This window comes from Triticum urartu, chromosome 3A (genome assembly GCF_056163025.1).
Source record: "Triticum urartu cultivar PI428250 chromosome 3A, HENAU_Tu73, whole genome shotgun sequence".
Classification (NCBI taxonomy): Eukaryota; Viridiplantae; Streptophyta; class Magnoliopsida; order Poales; family Poaceae; genus Triticum; species Triticum urartu.
Window position 1 is genome coordinate 206,989,898 of NC_141875.1, and position 22,275 is coordinate 207,012,172.

General features: G+C 45.9%; 1 protein-coding gene and 1 pseudogene across 1 annotated transcript; one reads left to right on the forward strand and one right to left on the reverse strand.

The window, feature by feature from the left end:
- Positions 1-12,885: 12,885 nt before the first annotated feature.
- LOC125543752 (uncharacterized) lies at positions 12,886-22,253 on the forward strand. The gene is made up of 6 exons (XM_048707216.1): positions 12,886-13,074; positions 13,385-13,435; positions 13,575-13,626; positions 14,279-14,337; positions 15,013-15,058; positions 21,849-22,253. The coding sequence occupies exons 1-6, from the start codon at positions 13,003-13,005 to the stop codon at positions 21,974-21,976; spliced, it is 408 nt and encodes a 135-aa protein (XP_048563173.1). The 5' UTR covers positions 12,886-13,002; the 3' UTR covers positions 21,977-22,253.
- LOC147979216 (uncharacterized) lies at positions 19,402-20,566 on the reverse strand (annotated as a pseudogene).
- Positions 22,254-22,275: the final 22 nt, after the last annotated feature.

Below are 22,275 nucleotides of genomic sequence, written 5' to 3' on the forward strand. Positions count from 1 at the left end.
TCCTGTGAATGTCTTCATGACACCTCACTTGAAGAAGACAAACCTCGGTCCAAAGGCTTCATACAGACAGAGGACTCACCTAAGTCACACTAACGCAAATGTTTTGCAGGGAAACCACACTCAGGCATATGAATATGAGAGCGGTTCATCGAACCGTCATGTTCATATGACCAAAAATCTTTCTGCTTATGCCTATGAGTATTATTGTCCCCCTGCTAGACTGTTTGCTAAGGCTTCAAAGCCAAAATTCTCAGATGCTGCACTTAGACTCATAGCTTCTAAGCCACCCTTGAAGATGTGGGTGGTTAAGAAAGCTTAACTCTCTTTTGCAGGGAAAGGTCTCCAGCACAAAAACAAAATCTTCTGATGCTGTTGCTGGGGACCATAAAAATCTTGTGGGGCGCAAGATAAACTGCCCAAATGGCATCATTATGTACTTCGTTCCTGAATCGCATGATACTCTCCCCATTAGTCCTAATCTGGATCTAAGTTTTCATAACCCACTGGTTCGTCAAATGTTTATGCTTCACAACACTCTTCGTGAAGCCTATCCCCCTAACTGCACTGTAGGGTACGATACCAGCGACTTCAAAGTCTTCAGAATGGATTATTGACAGTGGGTGTACAAATCACATGACTGGCAGAAGAAGCCTTCTTATGGACTCAACTTTACGTCCATCCGACAAGAGCCACATTACATTCGCTGACACTGGTAAAAGTAAGGTATTGGGTCTAGGTAGAGTTGCAATCTCAAAGGATCAACACATGGATAAAGTCATGCTTGTTGAATCCCTTGGCTTCAACTTAATGTCGGTCTCAATGCTTTGCGATTTGAATATGATTGTAATGTTTGGCAAATATCACTGCCTGGTGCTAATGGAATCTGACAAATCTCTAGTGTTTGAAGGGTATAGGAAAGGTGATTTGTATGTGGTAGATTTCTCAGCAGGACCACAACTTGCAGTATGTCTTCTTGCAAAAGCTTCAGAATGCTGGCTTTGGCATCGAAGGCTTGGGCATGCTGGCATGAGGAACCTCCACACCCTTGCGAAGAAAAAGCACGTCATAGGCATCGAGGGCGTCAAGTTCAAGAAAGATCACTTATGCGGTGCCTGTGAAGCAGGGAAGATGACAAGGGCAAAACATCCTTCGAAGACAATCATGACCACTACTCAACCCTTCGAACTGCTCCACATGGATCTTTTCGGTCCCACTCACTACTCAACTTTTACTACTTCTGCATGCCTCTATGGCTTCGTAATTGTTGATGATTATTCTAGATATACTTGGATGCACATAATCCTTTACAAGACTGAAGTGCAGGATGTCTTCAGACGCTTCACAAATCGAGCTATGAACAATTTTGGCGCCAAGATAAAGCACATCAGAAGTGACAATGGCACTGAATTCAAGAACACTGGCCTTGATACATATCTGGATACCTTGGGCATCACACATGAATTCTCAGCTCCATACACGCCACAGCAGAATGGCATCGTCGAACGCAAAAACAGAACACTCATTGAGATGGCCAGAACAATGCTAGATGAATACAAGACTCCAAGAAAATTCTGGACTGAAGCCATTGATACTGCATGCCATACAATCAATCGTGTTTATCTTCACAAGCTTCTGAACAAGACATCCTATGAACTCCTAACTGGCAAGAAGCCAAATGTCAGTTATTTCAGAGTATTTGGCGCAAAATGCTGGATCAAGGACCCACACCACACCTCAAAGTTTGCACCAAAAGCACATGAAGGCTTCATGCTTGGATATGGAAAGGATTCGCACTCCTACAGAGTCTTCAATCTCTTCCACTACAAAGTGGTTGAAACAGTGGATGTGCGATTTGATGAAACCAATGGATCACAAAGAGAGCAATTGCCAAATGTGCTAGATGAAGTTCCAGCAAATGAATCAATCAAGCTTATGGGAACTGGAGAAATTGTACCTTCTGAAGCTCAACCTGAAGAAGAACTTATCATCTCAGCACCTGATCCACATGAAGACAATGCTCAGCCTGAAGATATACCTTCAAATGACCACATAGATCAGCAAGAGCAAAGTCTTCGCCCCACACACCCTCGTGTTGCAAATGAAGTACAAATTGACAAAATACTGGACAGCATCAATGCACCTGGTCCACTCACTCGTTCAAGGGCAACTCAGCTAACAAACTTCTGTGGGCATTTCGCATTCGTCTCAATATCAGAACCCAAGAAAGTTGAAGAAGCCTTCATGGAATCTGAATGGATTCAAGCTATGCAAGAAGAGCTTCAACAGTTTGAGCTGAATAATGTATGGGAACTGGTTAAGCGTCCTGATCCACGGAAGCACAACATAATAGGCACCAAATGGATATACCGCAACAAGCAAGATGAGCATGGTCAAGTTGTCAGAAACAAAGCTCGTCTCGTTGCTCAAGGATATACTCAAGTGGAGGGCATTGACTTCGATGAAACATTTGCTCCTGTGGCTAGGCTTGAAGCCATACGCATACTGCTGGCCTATGCAAATCATCATAACATACTTCTCTATCAGATGGATGTGAAAAGTGCCTTTCTCAATGGCAAGATTGAAGAAGAAGTGTATGTTGCACAACCACCTGGCTTTGAAAATCCAAAACATCCTGATATGGTATACAAGCTCAACAAGGCACTGTATGGCCTCAAACAAGCCCCTAGGGCCTGGTATGATACACTCAAGTACTTTATGAAAAGCAAAGGCTTCATACCTGGTTCCCTGGATCCCACTCTTTTCACGAAGACATATGATGGTGAACTGTTTGTGTGCCAAATATATGTGGATGACATTATCTTCGGCTGCACCAATCAGAAGTATAGTGAAGAGTTTGGATATATGATGCAAGAGCAATATCAGATGTCCATGATGGGGGAGCTGAAGTTCTTTCTCGGTCTTCAAATACGGCAACAACGCAACGGCATCTTCATATCTCAAGAGAAATATCTTAAAGAGTGCCTGAAGAAGTTCGGTATGCAAGACTGCAAAGGCTTCACAACACCAATGCCAGCCAAGCATCATCTGGGTCCCGACGACAATGGTAAAGAGTTCGATCAAAAGGTATACCGCTCCATGATTGGGTCTTTGCTTTATTTATGTGCATCTAGGCCAGATATCATGCTTAGTGTTTGCATGTGTGCTCGATTTCAAGCGACACCAAAGGAGTCGCATCACTTAGCTGTGAAGCGAATTCTTCGATATTTGGCTCACACCCCAACTCTAGGATTATGGTATCCAAAGGGCTCAGAGTTTGATTTAGTTGGATTCTCGGATGCTGATTATGCTGGTGACAAAGTTGATCGCAAGTCTACATCAGGCACATGTCACTTTCTGGGACGATCACTTGTATGTTGGTCTTCAAAGAAGCAGAACTGTGTATCACTCTCCACTGCTGAATCTGAATACATTGCTGCTGGATCTTGCTGCGCTCAGCTTCTGTGGATGAAGCAAACACTCAAGGATTATGGCATTCATCTGAAGCAAGTGCCACTTTACTGCGACAACGAAAGCGCCATCAAGATTGCCAACAACCCAGTTCAGCACTCGAAGACAAAGCACATTGAAATTCGTCATCACTTTCTCAGAGATCATGTTGTGAAGGAAGACATTGATATCATACATGTCAACACTGAAGAGCAATTGGCAGATATCTTCACAAAGCCCTTGGATGAGAAGAGATTTTGCAAGTTACGGTGTGAGCTAAATATCTTGGAGTCCTCAAATGTTCTGTGATCAGGCACACATCCTAACACTTAAGCATATTGATGACTTAGATGTGCAACACACGAAGTAGCGTATATCTTCAAACAATGAAGACATACATTCTAAGTGTGAATACATTAATGTGGAATTTGACTTCGGAGCGCCAAGATAATTGTGCGCCGTGTCTGGGTCTAATACTTCCTATACGGTGGGTAACGCCACCACCAAACGTTCCATTTTGAAGTGTTTCTCTCATGGCGTTACCTCTCAATGTCTTCACAATTGGTTTGGTTTCATTCTCAATATGTCTTCATGATTATCTTCACTGCGTTGATTATATGGATATATATGTACTGATGTTCTGTCCTCTACAGCATTCACTTATAGCTATGTCTTCTTGGTTGAATCTTTTGAACTAAGTGAATGTGATCGGACCCTAACCTATCTATGCTCTCTATCTCAAACTCTATCTCTCCAAGTCATATGCATTCTGTTGTAACTGTGAAATGTCTTCACTGTGTCCTTGTCAGCTGAAGACATAGTGACAACCATAAAAGTCCGTTTTTAATGCTCATTCCTCCACATAAGATCCGGAGAAGCAGGAACGACCGCCCGACAATTTAGGCGTGCGTGGGACGTGGAACAAATCCCAATCGTCCTCTAACTGGCCACGCGTGCCTCAAATGCGAACCGCCAGGGGTACCTGCGTAATAGCGCAGTGCCGCCTCTATCCCTATAAATATACGATTCACTGCGGTCATTATCTCCTTCTTCCACCCTCGCACGAACCCTAGCGCCACCGCTAGCACTCGACGACGCCGGTGACGAAGCGCTTCACTGCCGCAACCTCTCCGACGCCGTTTTCACGCCGACAGCGGACATCGCTCTCTCCGCCGTCGCCGTAGGTGTCTTCCGTCGCCAAGTTAGGGCACGGAGGATCGAACTGCTCGGCCTCAACTCTCACCTTGTCTAGCAGTTCCAAGTGTGGTAAATAAAATCTCTTTTTACAGCCTCTTTTGATCCCATAGTTCAGTCACTTTCTGCCATAAGGAGTTTCTCTTCACATCAGTTAGTTATCTCGCTACATCTCATGACATGCCTAGTATATTCACTTTTGCTTCATAAGGTAGTTAGATTCCTCATTTGTACTGATCTGTGGGTTCGTACAAATCTGGAACCAACTTCTTATCTGTGAGTGAATGTCTTCGCACAATGAGGTCTATGTCTTCTAAACCGATTTATCTTCAAAATCTTCTGAGAATGCATATGACCTCTTCCCCTTCCCTCGCACCTTAATGCTGTCACAGGTACATGTCCGTGGGAGAATCCTTTGGTTCTCATAGTCTGCATTCATTTGTAGAGTACTTGCAGCATCACATCAACTCTCCTGAAGCCAGTTCTTGCAAAAGGAAGCCTTTGAAGCCTTTGAACATTTTGAAGCCTTCCAAGTTATTCATGGCTTCAGAAACAGCAGCAAGGAAGGGAGGCAGACAGCGACGTGGTGAAACGTCCAAAGATGTGCCTGATGAATTGGCAGTGATGTACAAAACTGATCCTGAAGAAAGCTATGGTCAGCGCAAGACACGAATCCAATGGATTCGAAGATATTGGGCAGAGCAATGGTTCCACTACCGCTTCGTCACTCAGGAATATGCGGAGAAGTGCGCCATCAAAAGACCGTGGGGAGACGTACTATACAAAAATCTTGTACCCAGGTCCAGAGTCGAAGCCATTGCTCAAGGCTTCTATCCATGCATGGTGAGAGGACCACAGCCAGCTGAGGCACATCCGTCATCACTTCTCTGGTGCCGCGATGATAATCTCTTCAAGCGCAACTTTCAGTTTGCACAACAGTCAGCAAAGATAAACAAGAAGAAATTTGGGCTTGACTTCAACCCTGGTCCCTCCTCACCAAGGGCAGATGGCACACGCAACGCCGATCCCAATATCATCGGGCCGTATGCCAATCTTGCAGGCCTCATCACTCGCATCCTAGTCCAAGGGACTGCTGTGAATGATCCTCCAGCAGATACTGAGTCAGATGACGCCCCTGCTGCTCCGAAGCCAAAGCAGAAGAAGCCAAAAGCTCTAAAAGCTTCAAAGCCAGCCGCTTCTCCCAAGATCGCAAGAGTGAAGCCTTTAGCAACTGCACCTCCTGAAGCCAGTGTGCAGTCAGAAGGCTTATCACGAGTGTCCAAGCCCCAAGAAGCCAAGAAGCCTCAGCCACACACAGGCAAAGAGCTCACAGCTGCTGACATTCTGCGCTGCGAAACCATTGATCTCTCAAGCGATGAAGATCTTGGAGATGATGCTCTTGAGCAGCTCATCAAGAGCAAGGAGGAGGCTGAAATCTTCAACAATCTGCCTCTGTTTGATGTCGCCATCATCCACAACTTCATTGACAAATGGTTTGACACACCAGACATAAGCTTCAATGATCTGCAACTACCCATAGGCCTCAGCGTTGCCTTTCAAGGTGCAATCACTTCAGAACTTGCAATAGCCCAGCGAATTGTAGAACTGAAGCAGAAAATTGATCATGAAAAGGCTCAGTTCAAGAAGCATGTGGCCAAGCTCAGTGTGCAAGAAGTGAAAAACTTCAAGATCATGTTGCACGAGCTGAAAGAGAACTTCCTGAAGACGCGTGCCGAAGCTCAAGGCTCGCGAGAACGCATGAAGACTTTGGCTGATCGCTGCGTGCAAGCCTACAATGAGGCAGAAAAGCGCAAGGCACTTGGGCGTCCCGGCATTGACCCCAGGATGGCCGCGAAGAAGAAAAAGAAGGCGGCTGTGCCCGAACCTGAAGCGCCAAGGTCAGAAACTGCTCCGATTGTCTTCCCCGCTGCAACGACTGGCTCGAAGCCAAAGAGTCGATCAACCGCCTCACAGCACAAGAAGACACGGACTGCAGAGGCTGAAGCTAAGAAGAGAAAACATTCTGAAGCCTCTCCTTCTGAACCCATCATCAAGAAGCGCAAGACCAAGAAATCTCGGGCTGCTCCCACAGAGCCCCTGATAGTTGAACCCCTCTGCGTCCGCTATCCTGACACAGATCGTCAGTTGACTGTGCATGAACCCAACACTGAAGACATTCCAGCAGACGAACCCTACGCTGCTGAAGACATTGGTCTCCAAGACAATGTGCAAGGTGATGCAGCCCTTCCTCAGCTTGAGACAAGCGAACTGATCAGTATTGGTCGTCCCTTGACGCCAATCACACAAGCAGCATCATGGGCAGATCGCCCACAGGAAGAAGATGAGCCACAGCCCACTGCAACTCCACAAGCGTCGCCCAAATTCCGTAGGCTTCGCAAAGGGCCAAGGGCTCAGGCTGCTGACGACATTCCGGCTGCATCAGCCGAAGAGCATGCAGAGATACCACAAGCTCCAACTCCCCCACACCAACAAGAAGCAGTTCTCCAGGAGAACGTGCCTGAGTCTGCAAATGTTGAGGCTGCCACAAACAACGCCGAAGCAAATGTGGAGCCCAACCCAACAATAGCTTCAGAAGACAATGAAGCTACTGCTCCTGAACATTTTGTGTCTGAGTCTGCTATAGGACCACAATTCAACTATCATATTGCGTACAGACCCCAGGTCCAGAAGCCGATCCCACGACTGCCAAGGTTCCCAGGTCCTGCATCAGCTCCTGGTTCCTTCAACATCAACGGCTTCAGGGCCGATAACACGTTTTTCGACCGCTCCAAGAACCCTTATTCAAGGGAACGGATTGTATCAGATAGGTTCTGGAGCCATCAACAGCGCAGCTATTATTCATGCATCCTTTACAACCAAGGCCGCATCTTTCCTCACAAGCGCCTTGAGGTTGAAGCTGTTGCTGGTCTGCCTGGTCTGGAAGAAGCACTGGATTGCTTCAAGCAAGTGGGTTTGCTGCCATTTATCACTGATGAAGAGCACTGGAACGAAGAGCTTCTGCTCCAGTTCTATGCCACTGTGCATATCAAAGGCTATAATAGAGATCCGAAGACATGGATTCTGGAGTGGATGACAGGCAATATCCATCATGAAGCCAATGCTTTCGACCTAATTGAGCTTACCGGCCTTCCCACTCCTGGCGAATTCTTTGAAGAAGGGTGCCAACTCCATGCTGAAGCAATTGAGAGCATATTTCAGCGTCCTGAGCCAGATATGAGTCAGATGCTCTCAATGATGAAGCCACTGCCTCCGAATGCACCCTATCCAACTAGATTCTTCGTTGAAGACTTAGAGTACCTGCCCAGAACAATATATCATATCATAAGGCGGACTCTATGGCCTGTAAAGGGACACTCTCGATATGCTACAATTGATGGTGCAATGAAGACTCTCATCTTCTGCATTCTACATGGCAAATGCTTCAATGCACAGGATCTCTTCATCCATCACTTTGCAGCGTCTGCCTCAGAACTGTTTGGATTAAAGTTCTATGCTCCTTGGGTTATGAGGCTGATCAAGCTTCACTCTGCAATCTCCTATCAACCCTCAGCCCGCAACCATAGGATATTCTTGCCAGATGTGGACACATCTGCTGAAGCAATATATCCAGAGCCTGGCAAGCAACCATTAAGTCTTCAAAATGCAGAACACCAGAGCTTCACTCAAAATATTGAAGGTGTTGAAGCTCTCTCCCGAGTGTATCCAATGGCTGGCACCACACGTGCCCCTGCATCAACTGAAGCCACTGACAGCACAGCTGCCAAGAGACCCAAGAAGCGCGTTCGAACACTTAATGACCGAGAGCTTCTTTTGTCTCTTCACCAAAAGCAAGATAGGCATCACGACTGGCTCAAACGGCAGATGAGAAGCATCATGCAAGACGTCAATCGCATCAGAAATCTGGCAACCAAAAATGCGTTTGTCGCACACGAGACTTGTCGCCGCACTTGGAAAGGCCTCACCATGATGAGCAATGAAGCTGAACTGCAAGAGGATGGCTTCAGAGAGAGATTCCAATTTGACTCCACGCCTCCAAGAAGAGCGGTGATGCGAAGCACACCATCACTTGAAGAGTCAGAATTCTCTTCTTCTGCTGCCACCGTGTCTGCCCGGATTATTGAAGAAGACGACGATGCGACATCATCTCCACCTGCTTCAACACACGTCGAATCTGCACCAAGCTCATCTGCACCGCCACCAAACAACTCCACCGACCCTGCTGCGCCTGGGAACGCGTAGAAAACTCTATGTCTTCAAACCTTTTTGGTCATCACTGACAAAAGGGGGAGAAGCATGATGTTTATAGTCTTCATCATGTGCGGGTCACTTTGGGCGGGTGCCACTATATTTTGCTACATTTTGCTTCGTGCTTACAACTCCCGTTTTTGCTACATTTGCTTCTTTGAGTTGTAACACTTAGCCTTGATGGCCATCTGCTACCTGCTTGTCACTCCGTTATGCGAAGATAAATTCCGCATGTGCGACGATAAATTCCGCACTCATCTCTTACTGCAGACGTCCATTTTCCATTATGCATGTCATTATCTTCATATACTTTCACATGCATAGTGGATTCTCATCATAAGTTGAAGTGGATCTCCACAAGTACAACCTGCCATGTGCATTTGCATTCAAAAGACAAATTACTTATATGCACATCTTCAGGGGGAGCCCTTGCAACTTATGAAGACAAATTCCTTTACTATTTCACAAATTATGTTCCCCGTTGGAAACTTCAACTAGTTTGTCATCAATCACCAAAAAGGGGGAGATTGTAAGTGCATCTAGTGCCACCCCTAGTTGGTTTTGGAGTATTGACGACAAACCTAGTTGAGGGACTAACGTGTTTGTGAGAATTGCAGGAAAACACAGATAGAAGTCCCTCATTGATTCGGTTTTATTACCAGAGATGACCCCTAAAAATGTACGAAGACATTGAAAACAATGGTGGTTTATGAAGATATTCATATTGAAGTCAATGACATGAGAAGACTCCCTATGAAGCTTATGGAACTCGAAGACTTAGATCCTTCGTAGTTTCATTTCATTTATGTAGTGTCATAGGAATCACCGTACTGTTAAGTGGGGTCCAAAAGAACCAGTCAGAATGACTGTAGTGATGCCTAATTCAAATCCTATGTCTTCGAGCGAAGACTTTGAGAGAAAATCTTGTCCAGAGCCAAACAAGTCAGCTTTACTTGTAGCCCAAGTAAAGTTGCCGTGTGAGTTCAAAATTCGACCGTTGGTACACGAGTCAGTTCCTCAGTGACCCAGGGTCATTTTAGACAGATCGGGTCGGGTTGCCAAGTGGCTATAAATAGTCCACCCCCCACAACCATAAACGGTTGGCTGCTCAGATTTCAGTGCACGGCTTTTGTCGTTTGAGAGCAACCCACCTCGAAGCCTTTGAAAGAAAAATTCCCAGTGAGGAGAAAAACCCTAACCACCCAGAGCCAGAGTAAATTGGGCATCACTTAAGTCTTCGTGTCTGTGTGATTTGAAGACTTATTACACTTGAGGACTGTGCATCCTCCAGACGGTTAGGCGCCGCGTTCTGAGCATCCAAGAGAAATTGTGGATTGTCAGTGAACGAAGTCTGTGAAGGTTTGGGAGTCTACCTTGAAGACTTACCCGAGTGATTGGGCGAGGTCTGTGTGACCTTAGCTCAAGGAGAAAACGGTGAGGACTGGGTGTCTTGGACTAAGTGTCCTTGACTGGGTGTCCGGGACTGTGTGTCCTTTGGTTTAAATACCTAGCCGCTCCAACCAGACGTACAGTTGTCACAGCAACTGGAACTGGTCCAACAAATCATTGTCTTCAATGTGTCACTGGTTTCATCTTCACTTCCTTTCACTTACAGTTATTCATTGTGAAGCCATTGCATGCTTGCTTTATCTTTTGTCTTCACAACATGAATGTATGATCTGTTCGGCTTCATAACTTCTTCCTACCTGATCCTTATTACACTGAAGCTGTTTGTCATTGCGCTTTCACTCTATTGAATACATGACCATGGCTGGCCTAGTGTAATCTAACTTCCGCTGCATAGTAATAGGTATGATCTTCACTGTTTGTCTTCACAACTCTCACGTTTTGAAGACTTTCATAAAAATCGCCTATTCACCCCCCCTCTAGTCGATATAACGCACTTTCACCTTTCCATTCAAAAAAACAAGACATTGAATAGACCGAAAGCTTGTGCAGCTGGTTTTTAGGGGAAACATGCTCAAAGCTTTTGTTTAGAACACAGTACATACATAGGCGCTCATATATACGTGCGTACACTCATTCCTATAAACACACCCTATCCTTATGAGCACCTTCGAGGGACTGAGCCGGCATATCATCTTGAGATTGACGAAGCCATTACAGGCGCTCCGTAGTCAATGGAAACGTCTTCTCTCACTGAACACGCATCGTCAAAAATTCTGAAATAAATTCAGAGTAAATGCGAGCAACAAGACTTTTCTGGTGGACTAGAGATACCAATGTCATTCTAACCATCCAGCCACATGTAGGTTTTTTTGTGGGAACAACCACATATAGGTTGGGAGGGCGCCTAACGGGCGCCTTTAGCGCCGGTTCCCGTTCTGGCGCCCACACGCGCGCGAACTGGGCCGGCCCAGCTTACATCGTTCGCTTGTTCCACTTCTGCTCGTTCGCTCCCCTGGATCGCTCAAGTATTAACTTTTGAATTTCTAAAAAAAATTGACTTTTGATGAAAAAAACAAAAAAACGAAAATTTTGAAATTTTTTGTGAATTCAAGAATTTTCATAAAACTTGAAAGAAAGTCCAGGAACTTAAAAAAAAGTTCATGAATTTGAAAAAAAGTTCATCCATAAAGAAAAATCGATTTTGAAAAAAAAGTTCATTAAGAATGAAAAAAAGAGTTCATCGATTTTGAAAAGTTTCATCGATTTTGAAAGAAGTTTATCGAATTTGAAAAAAATTCATCAAATGTAAAGAAAATCATGAGTTTTGAAAAAGTTCATCGAATTTCAAAAAGTTCATCGAATTTGAAAAGGGTTCATCGATTTTGAAAAAAGTTCACTGAATTTTAAAAAAAGTTCATCGAATTTAAAAAAAGTTCATCAGTTTTGAAAAAGAGTTCATCGATATTGAAAAAGAGTTCATCGATTTTGAAAAAAGTTCACTGAATTTTAAAAAAAGTTCATCGATTAAAATTTTTTCAACGAATTTAAAAAAGATCAACGATTTTGAAAAAGAGTTCATCGATTTAGAAAAAAGTTCACTGAATGTTAAAAATAGTTCATCGATTTTAAAAAATTCACAGAATTTAAAAGAAGTTAATCGATTTTGAAAACCTTTCATCAAATTCAAAAAATTCATCGATTTTGAATTTTTTTCCTCAAATTTGAAAAAGTTCACTGATTTTAACAAAAGTTAATTCAACTTGAAAAAAGTTTACAACTTTGAAAAAACGTTCGCGCATTTAAGAAAATAAAAAGAAAAGGAAAAAAGGAACCAGAAAAAAACGCCTAGAAATCACGAAGCCGTGGAAAATTGGTTTGGGGGGCTCCCGCGGCCTAGGTAATAAAAATAGCGGGAAGAAGTCAATAGACGCTCGCGGTAGGATGTCCTGCTGCTTAGTGCGCTGCTTTATCAACTGAGAGATCGCGAATTCGATACCGCGCTTAGGAAATTCGATTTTTGCTGCAGTTTTGAAAAAAAAAAAGACACGGGCCGGCCCAGCGCGGCACGAGGGGTATGCGCCCGTTTGCATTTACTGAAGAAACGGGTGCTTAAGGCGCCCGTTAGGAAATGCTTCCAACCCATCAGGATTCAAATCCTGGTGCTCGCATTATTTTTGAATTTATTTCAGAATTTCCGACGATGCGCTTTCAGTGGGAGGAGACGTTCCCGTCGATGACGAGACGCTTACGTTGACTTCGTAAATCTCAAGATGATATGTCGGCTCAGTTTTTCGGAGATGCTCATAAGGATAGGGTGTGCGTGTGTACGTTATATGAGCGTTTGTGTCTGTATTGATGCTAAAGAAAAAAGGAATGCCGTAGGTTGGCACATGCTCAGAGCTGTTTGTCTAGGGACGACAAGATCAGCCTGGCCCATTAACATGACAGGCCGGCTAAGGCCGAAGAATCACGACTTGGAGGCGAAGAAAGAAGAAATCGGACGGCTGCGGCTAGGCCGTGGTCGAATCGTGGCCGCTCCAAAATCGAAGGGTTTTAACGAAGGGGCCTTGTTCTGTTTTGTTTCCTGCGGCTGCGGCGACAGGTCAGACAGAGCTTCCCTTCCTCCCGCTAGCTCGGGGCGGATCCATCCACCCGGCGGGCCATCTCTCATTTCTCTGGGGCGCCATGTCGGAGCACGCCGCCCCGGAGCTACCCAAGAGGTGCCACCACTGCGCAGGGCCCCTCTCCAAGGACATGGTACTGACCGCCTTCTCCCCCCTTCACATCCTCTGCCGCCGCCGCTACACCCCTTTGTTCTTCGTACAGATTTGCACCCCTTTGTAAATTTTGCCTGAATTATAGCATGACTATTGCTTGTATGCTGGTTTGTGTTTCGTAATCAAACGCCCGTTGTTGCATTTTTTTTGGACTGATGTAACTGATGCAATTTTGTGCTGTTGTTATCTGCTTGTACTGATGCAAGCAGCGAGTTTGTACTGTTATAGCTTCCTTGTAAGGCAACTTATGTGGTTAATTGCGCTAATGCATGTTTTTTGGGCTTATGAAGGAAACTAGCAGCTGGACCGTGACTCCATTGGTTCGAGATAGCTTCTCAATGGTTTGTTCCATCGCCTTTTACCACTCACCAGTGCGAGTTATTCGTCTTTTTAGTCCAAACTGGAAACTTTCCAAGCACTGCCTTTTGTTTTGTGCTCTCCACCCGTGTACTAATATATAAACATGGCCATATGGAACAGATTGGTTCCGCTGTTGGGGGTACTGCAGGCGCGTTTTATGCGTTTAATCATGGTATGCTGGCTACCATTTTGATCAATGAGTGATTGATACATCCAGCTCTTCTAAATTTTCAGTTACTTAAAAGATGCTGGTGTATTTGTGTGACAATTGGTTTTGTATGTTGTGAGAAATAGTTTTGCTTTCTTCATCATTTGTTGGATGAATTATATATAGTGTTCAGTTTGAGATTCTATAACTTCTTATGCAGCACACCACCTTGTTTGTCTGGTTGTAACTTGTGAGATGTGTTGCTAGTTTGCATTGTAATACCTGTCATTAATCTTATAGGATCCGCAATAGCATTTCAAATCTCGTGAAAATATTCAGATATCATCTTATAGGATACTCAATATCATTTCAAATCTTATTCAGATATGCATGTACCTTGTTGCTGTATCAAAAATGATTATTAATGTTCTTGTAAAACACCTCCCTGTACATGCCTACATGCATGGATTTTTTTCTCCCGGCAATACACATGATATTGGCTCAACTTTATTACATGAAGTGGATTTACCTGCTTGGTCTTTTGTTGCAAAGGGGTCTAGAATGAAATCACTTAGCTTTTTATGCCATTTTTTAAATCATGCTATTATACAATTATATATACTAAATAATAATATTATCTTCAGATTAGCATTAACTTTGGATTTTTTTTATGTAGCTATGCCTGTTGTTCGGCGTTACATAAAAGGGCCAATGTGGATGCATTTTCTTGTTGGTGTAAGTACAGTGTCCATTTTCCCTTTTCCATATGTTGATATTATCTTATGCATGTTCTTTTTAGCATGAATTATTTGGAATGATGCAGCTCTAAGATGTTCTTTTTATCACTTGATGGGCACATTTATATGCTCTAATGGTCATCCACTGCCCAAACAATCACAGTGACAACATTAGAACCTACAACAACAACAAATCTTTTCATTCCCAAACAAGTTGGGGTAGGCTAGTGTTGAAACCCATAAGATATCGGAACCTAGTCATGGTTCTGGCACGTGGATAGCATCACAATCCTCCTTCTTTACCCAGGCTTGGAACCGGCTATGTTGAGACAAAATAGGCGGGTTTTTTTTTGGTGTCATCAAGCTCTAGTTTTCTTGAAATTTCTTTAAGCACGCATCAGTTGTGTAGTCTGGTATGTAAACATAGCACTGAATATTCACTGTGCCAATGTGCTGAGTTTCATACCATTCCGTACATCAGCAAGTTTTATTACTGGGACGGGTTCCCGAGACTAGCATTGCTTAACTGTACAGCCAGCTACAGTTGCATACCAAGAGAGTTTATCGCCTTTTATTCCTTTCTTTGAGAATTTTTGGTGCAAAGATTGCATTGGGATGCTATTTTTTGTTCAGTCTGATGAGGTCCATTGGTCTGACCCTTTTCCTCCTGCAGGCCCCTCCAGTTGTTGTATTCTCTTCTGCGTGTGCTGGATTAGCAGGTGAGGCAATACTCTTCTGTATTTTAATATATTTATCTATTTTATGCTTGTAATTCTGCTATCTAAAAATCTATTCTATTATTATTTCCTTGATGTCATGGTTGGTAGATTATTTTCTGTATTTCACTGGACATCATTACAAGTAATTTATAGAGATGTTCTGCATTGGAACAGTTTCCTTTCCTTGGCTCCACTTGACAGTTTTTGTCACTAGTGATGGTTCACTTAGCCTGCCTATGAGCAAGTATAATAACAGGCTTGTAGCCTGGTTACATGGCATGTTTGCTTATGTGGAGGAGTGTGACATGAAAAAGCAAGAGGAATGGGATCTCATGCAAGAGCCTGCCTATACACGTGCTCCTAGGCAACGGCAATAAATATGAAAAAGAGAAAGAGAGAAGGTGAAAAAAGTATTACGCTTGTAGCCAACCTTTTTATATGAGTGATTGCAAATGATAGCTTTACATGACATGACAACTTAATATATCCAGCAGCTGACTACACTATTAGCCATGCTCTATTTGGCTATAAAACACGCTTGTACCTTTTGGGGATTCCAAAGCAAATGCTTTTATGAAGTTTCATTGTCATGAAGGCTTCTGGACTGAATTGAACCCCACATCATCTTTTCACTGGTTTGCATTCATTCACCAATACAGAGTACACACATGTGATAGTAGATGAGTACGTCCAAACAAAGTTGACACAGGAGGGAAACTAGATCCTAACTGGCTTAGCTGCCAATGAGTGTTGGCCGGAGCTGCATAGCTGTGGGCGTATCGAGTATGAGCCCTGAGTACTGGCCTATAGCTGTGCACCTGCATAACCTTCATCAGATGCAAATTTACCCTGTGAACTACACAGTTTGTTATTTTGGTGTTTGTAATAGTATTTTCCTTTATTTTGGCGTACTTATGAAGTGCAATATGATATTGGTCTGCTCATTAAGCAAGTGAGGAGAACCTTGTCCTGTCCAATCCAGACAGACCACCCTTTATAAACCAGAAGGTTTAAAGTTCAAACTAGATGCGATGGACACAGACAAAGCCATGTAGATGACTAGGGGAGGTGGTATTTGTTGGAGAATGAGCAACTGACTTTACTGAGGGCCAAAGGCCATTACATATACATGTGTGTCAAAGTGCAGAAAACCCCTTATACAATGGGGATATACCGAAAAGGGACTATACACATCTAACACCCCCCCTCAAACTCATGGTGGATCAACAACACTGAGTTTGGAGAGGAAAAAGGTATGCTGCGCTCGAGTCTGTGCCTTCGTGAAGAAGTCAGCCAACTGTAACTCAAAGGGCACATAGTGAAGAGCGAGAGTCTGATCTTGCACAACAGCACGCACAAAGTGGGCATCCACACCGATGTGCTTGGTGAGCTCATGCTTCACCGGGTCACGCGCAATACTGATAGCACCAGTACTATCTGACAATAAGGGGAGTCGAGGTAGTAGCAGACACACCAAAATCCTCAAGTAACCACCGTAACCAGATCACCTCAGCCGTCAACATAGCCATGGCCCGCAACTCAGCCTCTGTACTCGAGCGAGAAACTGCAGTCTGTTTCTTTGTCTTCCAGGCAATGAGAGCCATCAAGAAAGACACAGTAAGCAGACAGCGAGCGTCGATCAAAGGGATCACTAGCCCAGGTAGCATCAGAGTAGGCCTGGAGCTCAAGAGAACTGGAGTGGGGAAAGAAAAGGCGCTGAGAGATCGTGCCACGAAGATATCGTAGAATACGGAGGAGGTGACTATAGTGGACAGAGGTGGGGGCTGAAACATACTGACTCAGGATGTGGACAGGATAGGAGATGTCAGGACGCGTAATAGCAAGATAGACAAGACTGCCAACGAGGTGGCGATAGCGAGTGGGGTTAGGAAGAGGGTCACCATCAGAGGCAGGAAGCTGAACGTTGAGCTCCATAGGAGTCACAACAGTGCGCTCATCATCGAGAGCAGCGCGAGCAAGAAGATCCTGAATATATTTTTCTTGGGAGATGTAGAAGCCATCAGAGGTCGAGGAGATCTCAATCCCAAGAAAATAGCGAAGTGGACCAAGATCAGTCATGAGAAACTGGTCGCGAAGGCGAGCCTTAACAAAGGCAGTGTACTCAGAGTCATCACCAGTGATGATCATGTCATCAACATAGAGAAAGAGAAGAGTCCGACCACGAGGAGACGTGTGAACAAACAACGCGGGATCATGATCACTGGGCAAGAAACCAGCGGCAGTCACCACAGAGGCGAAGCGCTCAAACCAGGCGCGAGGGGCCTGTTTAAGACCATAGAGGGAGCGCCGAAGTCTACAGACCATACCATCAGGGGCATAGTACCCCGGTGGTGGCTACATATATACCTCCTCACGCAACTCGCCATTGAGAAAGACGTTCTGGACATCAAGTTGAGAGATAGACAGATAGACCAATGACGAACAGAAGCCACAACAAGAAAGAGTGCGGACAGTGGTCATGTGGGCCATAGGAGCGAAAGTCTCATCATAATCGCGTCCCTGCTCCTGCTAAAAACCACGGGCCACAAGACGAGCTTTGTAGCGCTTAAGAGAACCATCAGAGCGAGTCTTAATCTTGTAGACCCACTTGCAGGTGATGGGACGAACACAGGAAGGGAGGGGAACCAAATCCCATGTGCCTGAGCGCTCAAGGGCAGCAAGCTCTCCGGCCATCGCAAGTTGCCACTCAGGCTGAGTCATGGCAGTCTGATAGGAAGTGGGCTCAGCAAGAACAGAGAGACCGTACCGATCAGGAGAGTAACGATCAGGCGGGGGGCGAGGCCGAGCACGGAGGTTATGAATCGGGGGAGGCGTGAAAGGAGGAGCACCAGAGGTGGAAGGCGCGTCAGGAGAAGCATCCTCAGAGCGAGGGCGACGGGTATAGGGGAGAGGAAACGGTGAGAGAGGGCGACGGACTGGAGATGATGATGGGGATGTGGAGGAGGATGGGGAAGATGGTGTCGGTGGTGAAGAAGGAATGACAGGTGCAGGAGGAGGAAGTGAAAAATGAGGCACATAGCAGGGTGTATCGGGGAGAAGAAGAAAAGAAATATCGTCCACAGAGAAGCTCGAGGAAGGACGTGGGTAGTAAGAACGAGACTCGTCAAAGGTCACATCACGCGAGATGCGCAAACTCCGACCAACAGGATCCCAACAACGATAGCCCTTGTGCTCATCACTGTAGCCAAGGAAAACACACTCAACCGACTGAGCAGTCAGTTTGGTGCGTTCTCGCGGTGCAAGAAGGACATAGCACACACATCCAAACATACGGAGAGCTGAGTAGTCAGGAGAGCGACCAGTGAGACAGTCCATAGGAATACCACCCTGCAGAGCAGTCGATGGCTGAATGTTGATGAGATAGGTGGATGCAGAAACAGCCTCAGCCCAAAAGTGGGGTGGAAGGGAAGCGGCAATCATCAGCGCACGAGCTGTCTCAAGTAGGTGACGATGCTTACGTTCGACAACGCCATTTTGAGCATGAGCACCAGGACATAAGAACTGGGCAAGAGTACCTTGTTCCGCAAGAAAACCACGCAACAGCTGAGAGATGAACTCACCAGCGGAGTCAGCACGAAAAGTACGAATGGGCGTGGAAAACTGGGTGTGAACCATGGCAGCAAAGCGTTTGTAGATAGACAGAACCTCGCTACGAGATTTCATGAAGTAGAGCCAAGTGTAGCGAGAGAAATCATCAATAAACAAAATATAGTACCGATGACCACCTTTCGAATCAAAGAGAGCAGGACCCAGACATCAGAATGAACTAAGTCAAAAGGACGCTGAGATACCGACTCACTGTAGGATAAGGTAACTGGGTCTGTTTGCCAAGTCTGCAACCATTACAACGTAAAGAAACATCTCCAGATACAGACCCTAAGAGGCCGTGACGAACTAAAGAAGACAGGCGAGAGCCACAGATGTGACCAAGGCGATGATGCCACTGCTGGAAGGACGCAGACGAGGAGGCAACAAGAGCATGGGAGCTGGCAGAGGTGGTGGCAGTGGAAGGAACACAAAGCCAGTCAACCTCCCAAAGGCCCTCTGACTCACGGCGCCGGGGGCCAGCACCAACCAAAGCCTTGGTGCGACGATCCTGAATGGAGCAAGAGTCGGTATCAAGAATGACACGACAACCAGAATCAGTAAGTTGGGCAGCAGAAAAAAGATTCATGGTAAGGCAAGGAACATGTGAAACACTCGGAACAGAAAAAGATGGAGTGGAAAGAAGACCACGACTAGCAACAGGAAGAGGCGTGCCATCGGCGGTAAGAACATTAACAGGCGAATCAAGAGGTCGGAGAAAAGACAGCACAGAAGAATCAGAAGACATATGAAAAGAGGCTCCAGAATCCAGAACCCATGAAGATGTACCTGACTGTGTAGATGACTGCGGTGGTGGAGAAGTGGATGCAGTCACAGCAGCATCGAAACCGGTCGACGAAGAGCCTGAGGAAGCCAAGAGACGCTTGAGCCTCATAATGTCCTGGTCAGTGAGTGACGGAGTCGAGGAAGATCCAGGAGTCCCACTGAAAGAGGAGCGCCTCTGGTCTCGCTTCTTCTCACGGCAATCACGGCGCGACCGGCCCCTCTCAGCATAAGAAGGGCGATCCACCCCTGAAGGTGTGGGTAAGAGCGGTGGAGCGGTGAGCCGAGCAGACGACACAGGAGCCCGAGCAGCCAACACAGACGGAACCACCAGCAACCCAGCAGAGCGAAGGCGGGTCTCCTCAGCACGAAGCTCGGCAAGCACCTCCGAGATAGGAACACGACCACGAGCAAGCAAGTGAGCACGTCGGGGCTCAAACTCAGACCGGAGACGAGATAAGAACTCATGGACCCGCTGAAACTCCAGATCAGACCGAGTAGTTCGACAGCAACGACAGGTTCCACAAACAACTGTCCGAGGAGAGTCAAGCTGGCGCCAGATGGCAGAGCACTGTGAATAGAACTCATCAACAGAAGAATCACCTTGCTGGAGTGCGTGCTCCTGACGCACCACAGATAGGTAGAGAGCATCACCAGAGGGCTGATAGCGCTGACAGAGATAAGACCACATCGCTGCAACTGTGCCAAGTCCCATGAACTCCGAAGCAAACTGAGGGAGAACACTCGCAGTGAGAACAACAGCAGCTTGAGCATCATCATTGCACCACTGATGTAAGCAGACGGATCATCACGGTACACAGAAAGAGCATCGGAATAAGCGGATACCTGCTGATCATAAGCATCAATCGCAGCATCATCTAGAGCCTTGGCGGCATCCCGGTCAGCCTGAGAAGCATCAGCAGCAAGGACCGGCGGCACTGGTGGGATTGGGGCCACTGGCGCAACAGGGCATGGCGGACAAGGGACCTCGCCAGAGAGAACACCCCATAGAAGAAGTCCACGCATATGGATGCGCATGAAGCCCACAAACTCAGCATAGTTGGTGCCATCAAAAATCACCGAACAACGAGGAACAACAACATAGCCCGAAGAGGACATGACAAACGTGCTATTTTTTTTTGGGGAAGTCAACGGTGCAAGACCCGATCTGAATCGAGAGAAGCGGCAGGGGCGCACGCTCTCACGCACGGGCGAAGCAGAGTCGAGGGAGGGGCGGGCGTCCGATCCGAAGTGGATCGAGAGGCCGCACGACGAGGGTACGCTGGGGATCCGCCAGGCAGAGTTGAGGGAGAGGCGGGCCTCCGACCCAAAGTGGATCGAGAGCCAGGCCGCCCGAGCGAGAAGGAGTTCGCGCCAGATGCGGCCGGACCGGACGGGTCGGTCGATGTGGCGGCCGGACGGGGTGGTCCGGGCGTGGCGGCAGCCGGACAGAGCAGCGGCCAAGTGGGGGCGGCCGGACGGGGCTGCGGCCGGTCGGGGCTGGACGGGGCGGCGGCCGGACAGGACTGCGGCCAGATGGCCGGACGAGGACGGAGACGGTAGGAGCCGGACCGGGGCCTGTAGGAGGAGCAGCAGAGCCGGGCCGTAGATGCAGCGGCCGGACGACTCGAGACAAGCAGGTTAGGAACGAGACGCACGGAGTTGCATCGTGCGGGAGAAAAGGACTAGCCTAGTATCTGATACCGTGTTGGAGAATGAGCAACTGACTTTATTGAGGGCCAAAGACCATTACATATACATGTGTGTCAAAGTGCAGAAAACCCCTTATACAATGGGGATATACTGAAAAGGGACTATACACTTCTAACAGTATTGAAGGTGTTTCAAACTGGGCTACGTCGGTTTTCTGTAGGTTGCCTTTATGTGCAGTAACGTTTTTGAGGAACATGTCTAATATATATGATGTATTAGTACTTATCTACACCCTTTTTTTTGCATATTCTATGTTAGCTAATTCGTTTTAGAGGAACATGTGTTTTGTTTATTCATGTGATCCTGGAATTGATATGCATTTCCAAACCAACTCACAGATTGGTTAATTATTATATTTGGAACATTTGCATTTGAACTGCAGATTTAATGTGATTTACAGCAATTACTCTAGTAATAACATTGGAATAGTATAGCAACAATGGTACTGTTCAGGTACATAGGATGTACATTGGAATAGTATAGCAGCTTTTTATTGCAGAGGGTTATTGAGATTACTTGTTCTATGTAGTGTTGCCGTGCTGGTTAGATTATGTTTCATCTTTAGATTAAGTTACAAATTCTTCTGCAACACACATATTACAGCATTTACATCTATGATCTTTGCTCTGCCACTGCCATTACTCATTTCTATACGTTGGATGAGCTAAAGTTTTAATTCTATCTGCAGCTGGTACAGTACCAGCCCTTGCACAACTGGTTTCGTCGTCCTGTCATGCCGCCATGTCATCGCCCTCCTTCGCCCGCCCTGCTTCTCCCGATGACATGCACAAGAGCAGAGGCTCCTCGCCATTGTAATTTACTAGCGCAACCGACCAGCTACTGTATTGTACTGCTCGAAGAATTCTGTGCCACCTTATAAAGGATGTAAATGTTAAGATTTCATGCAGGAGGATGTTTTAACTGACATGTGCTCCTTTCACTTAGTTTTCGTTGGTATCTACCTCTATGTATAGGTTATGCCCTCTATCTTGTGTTAATTTTTTGTATTAAAATAAGTATTGCAGTGTTGTGAACCAGCTTAAACCAGCCTTCAGCTATTTTCTTCTGCAAAATGAAATCATGCGTTGGTCTATGATTGTTCAGCCTTGAATTAC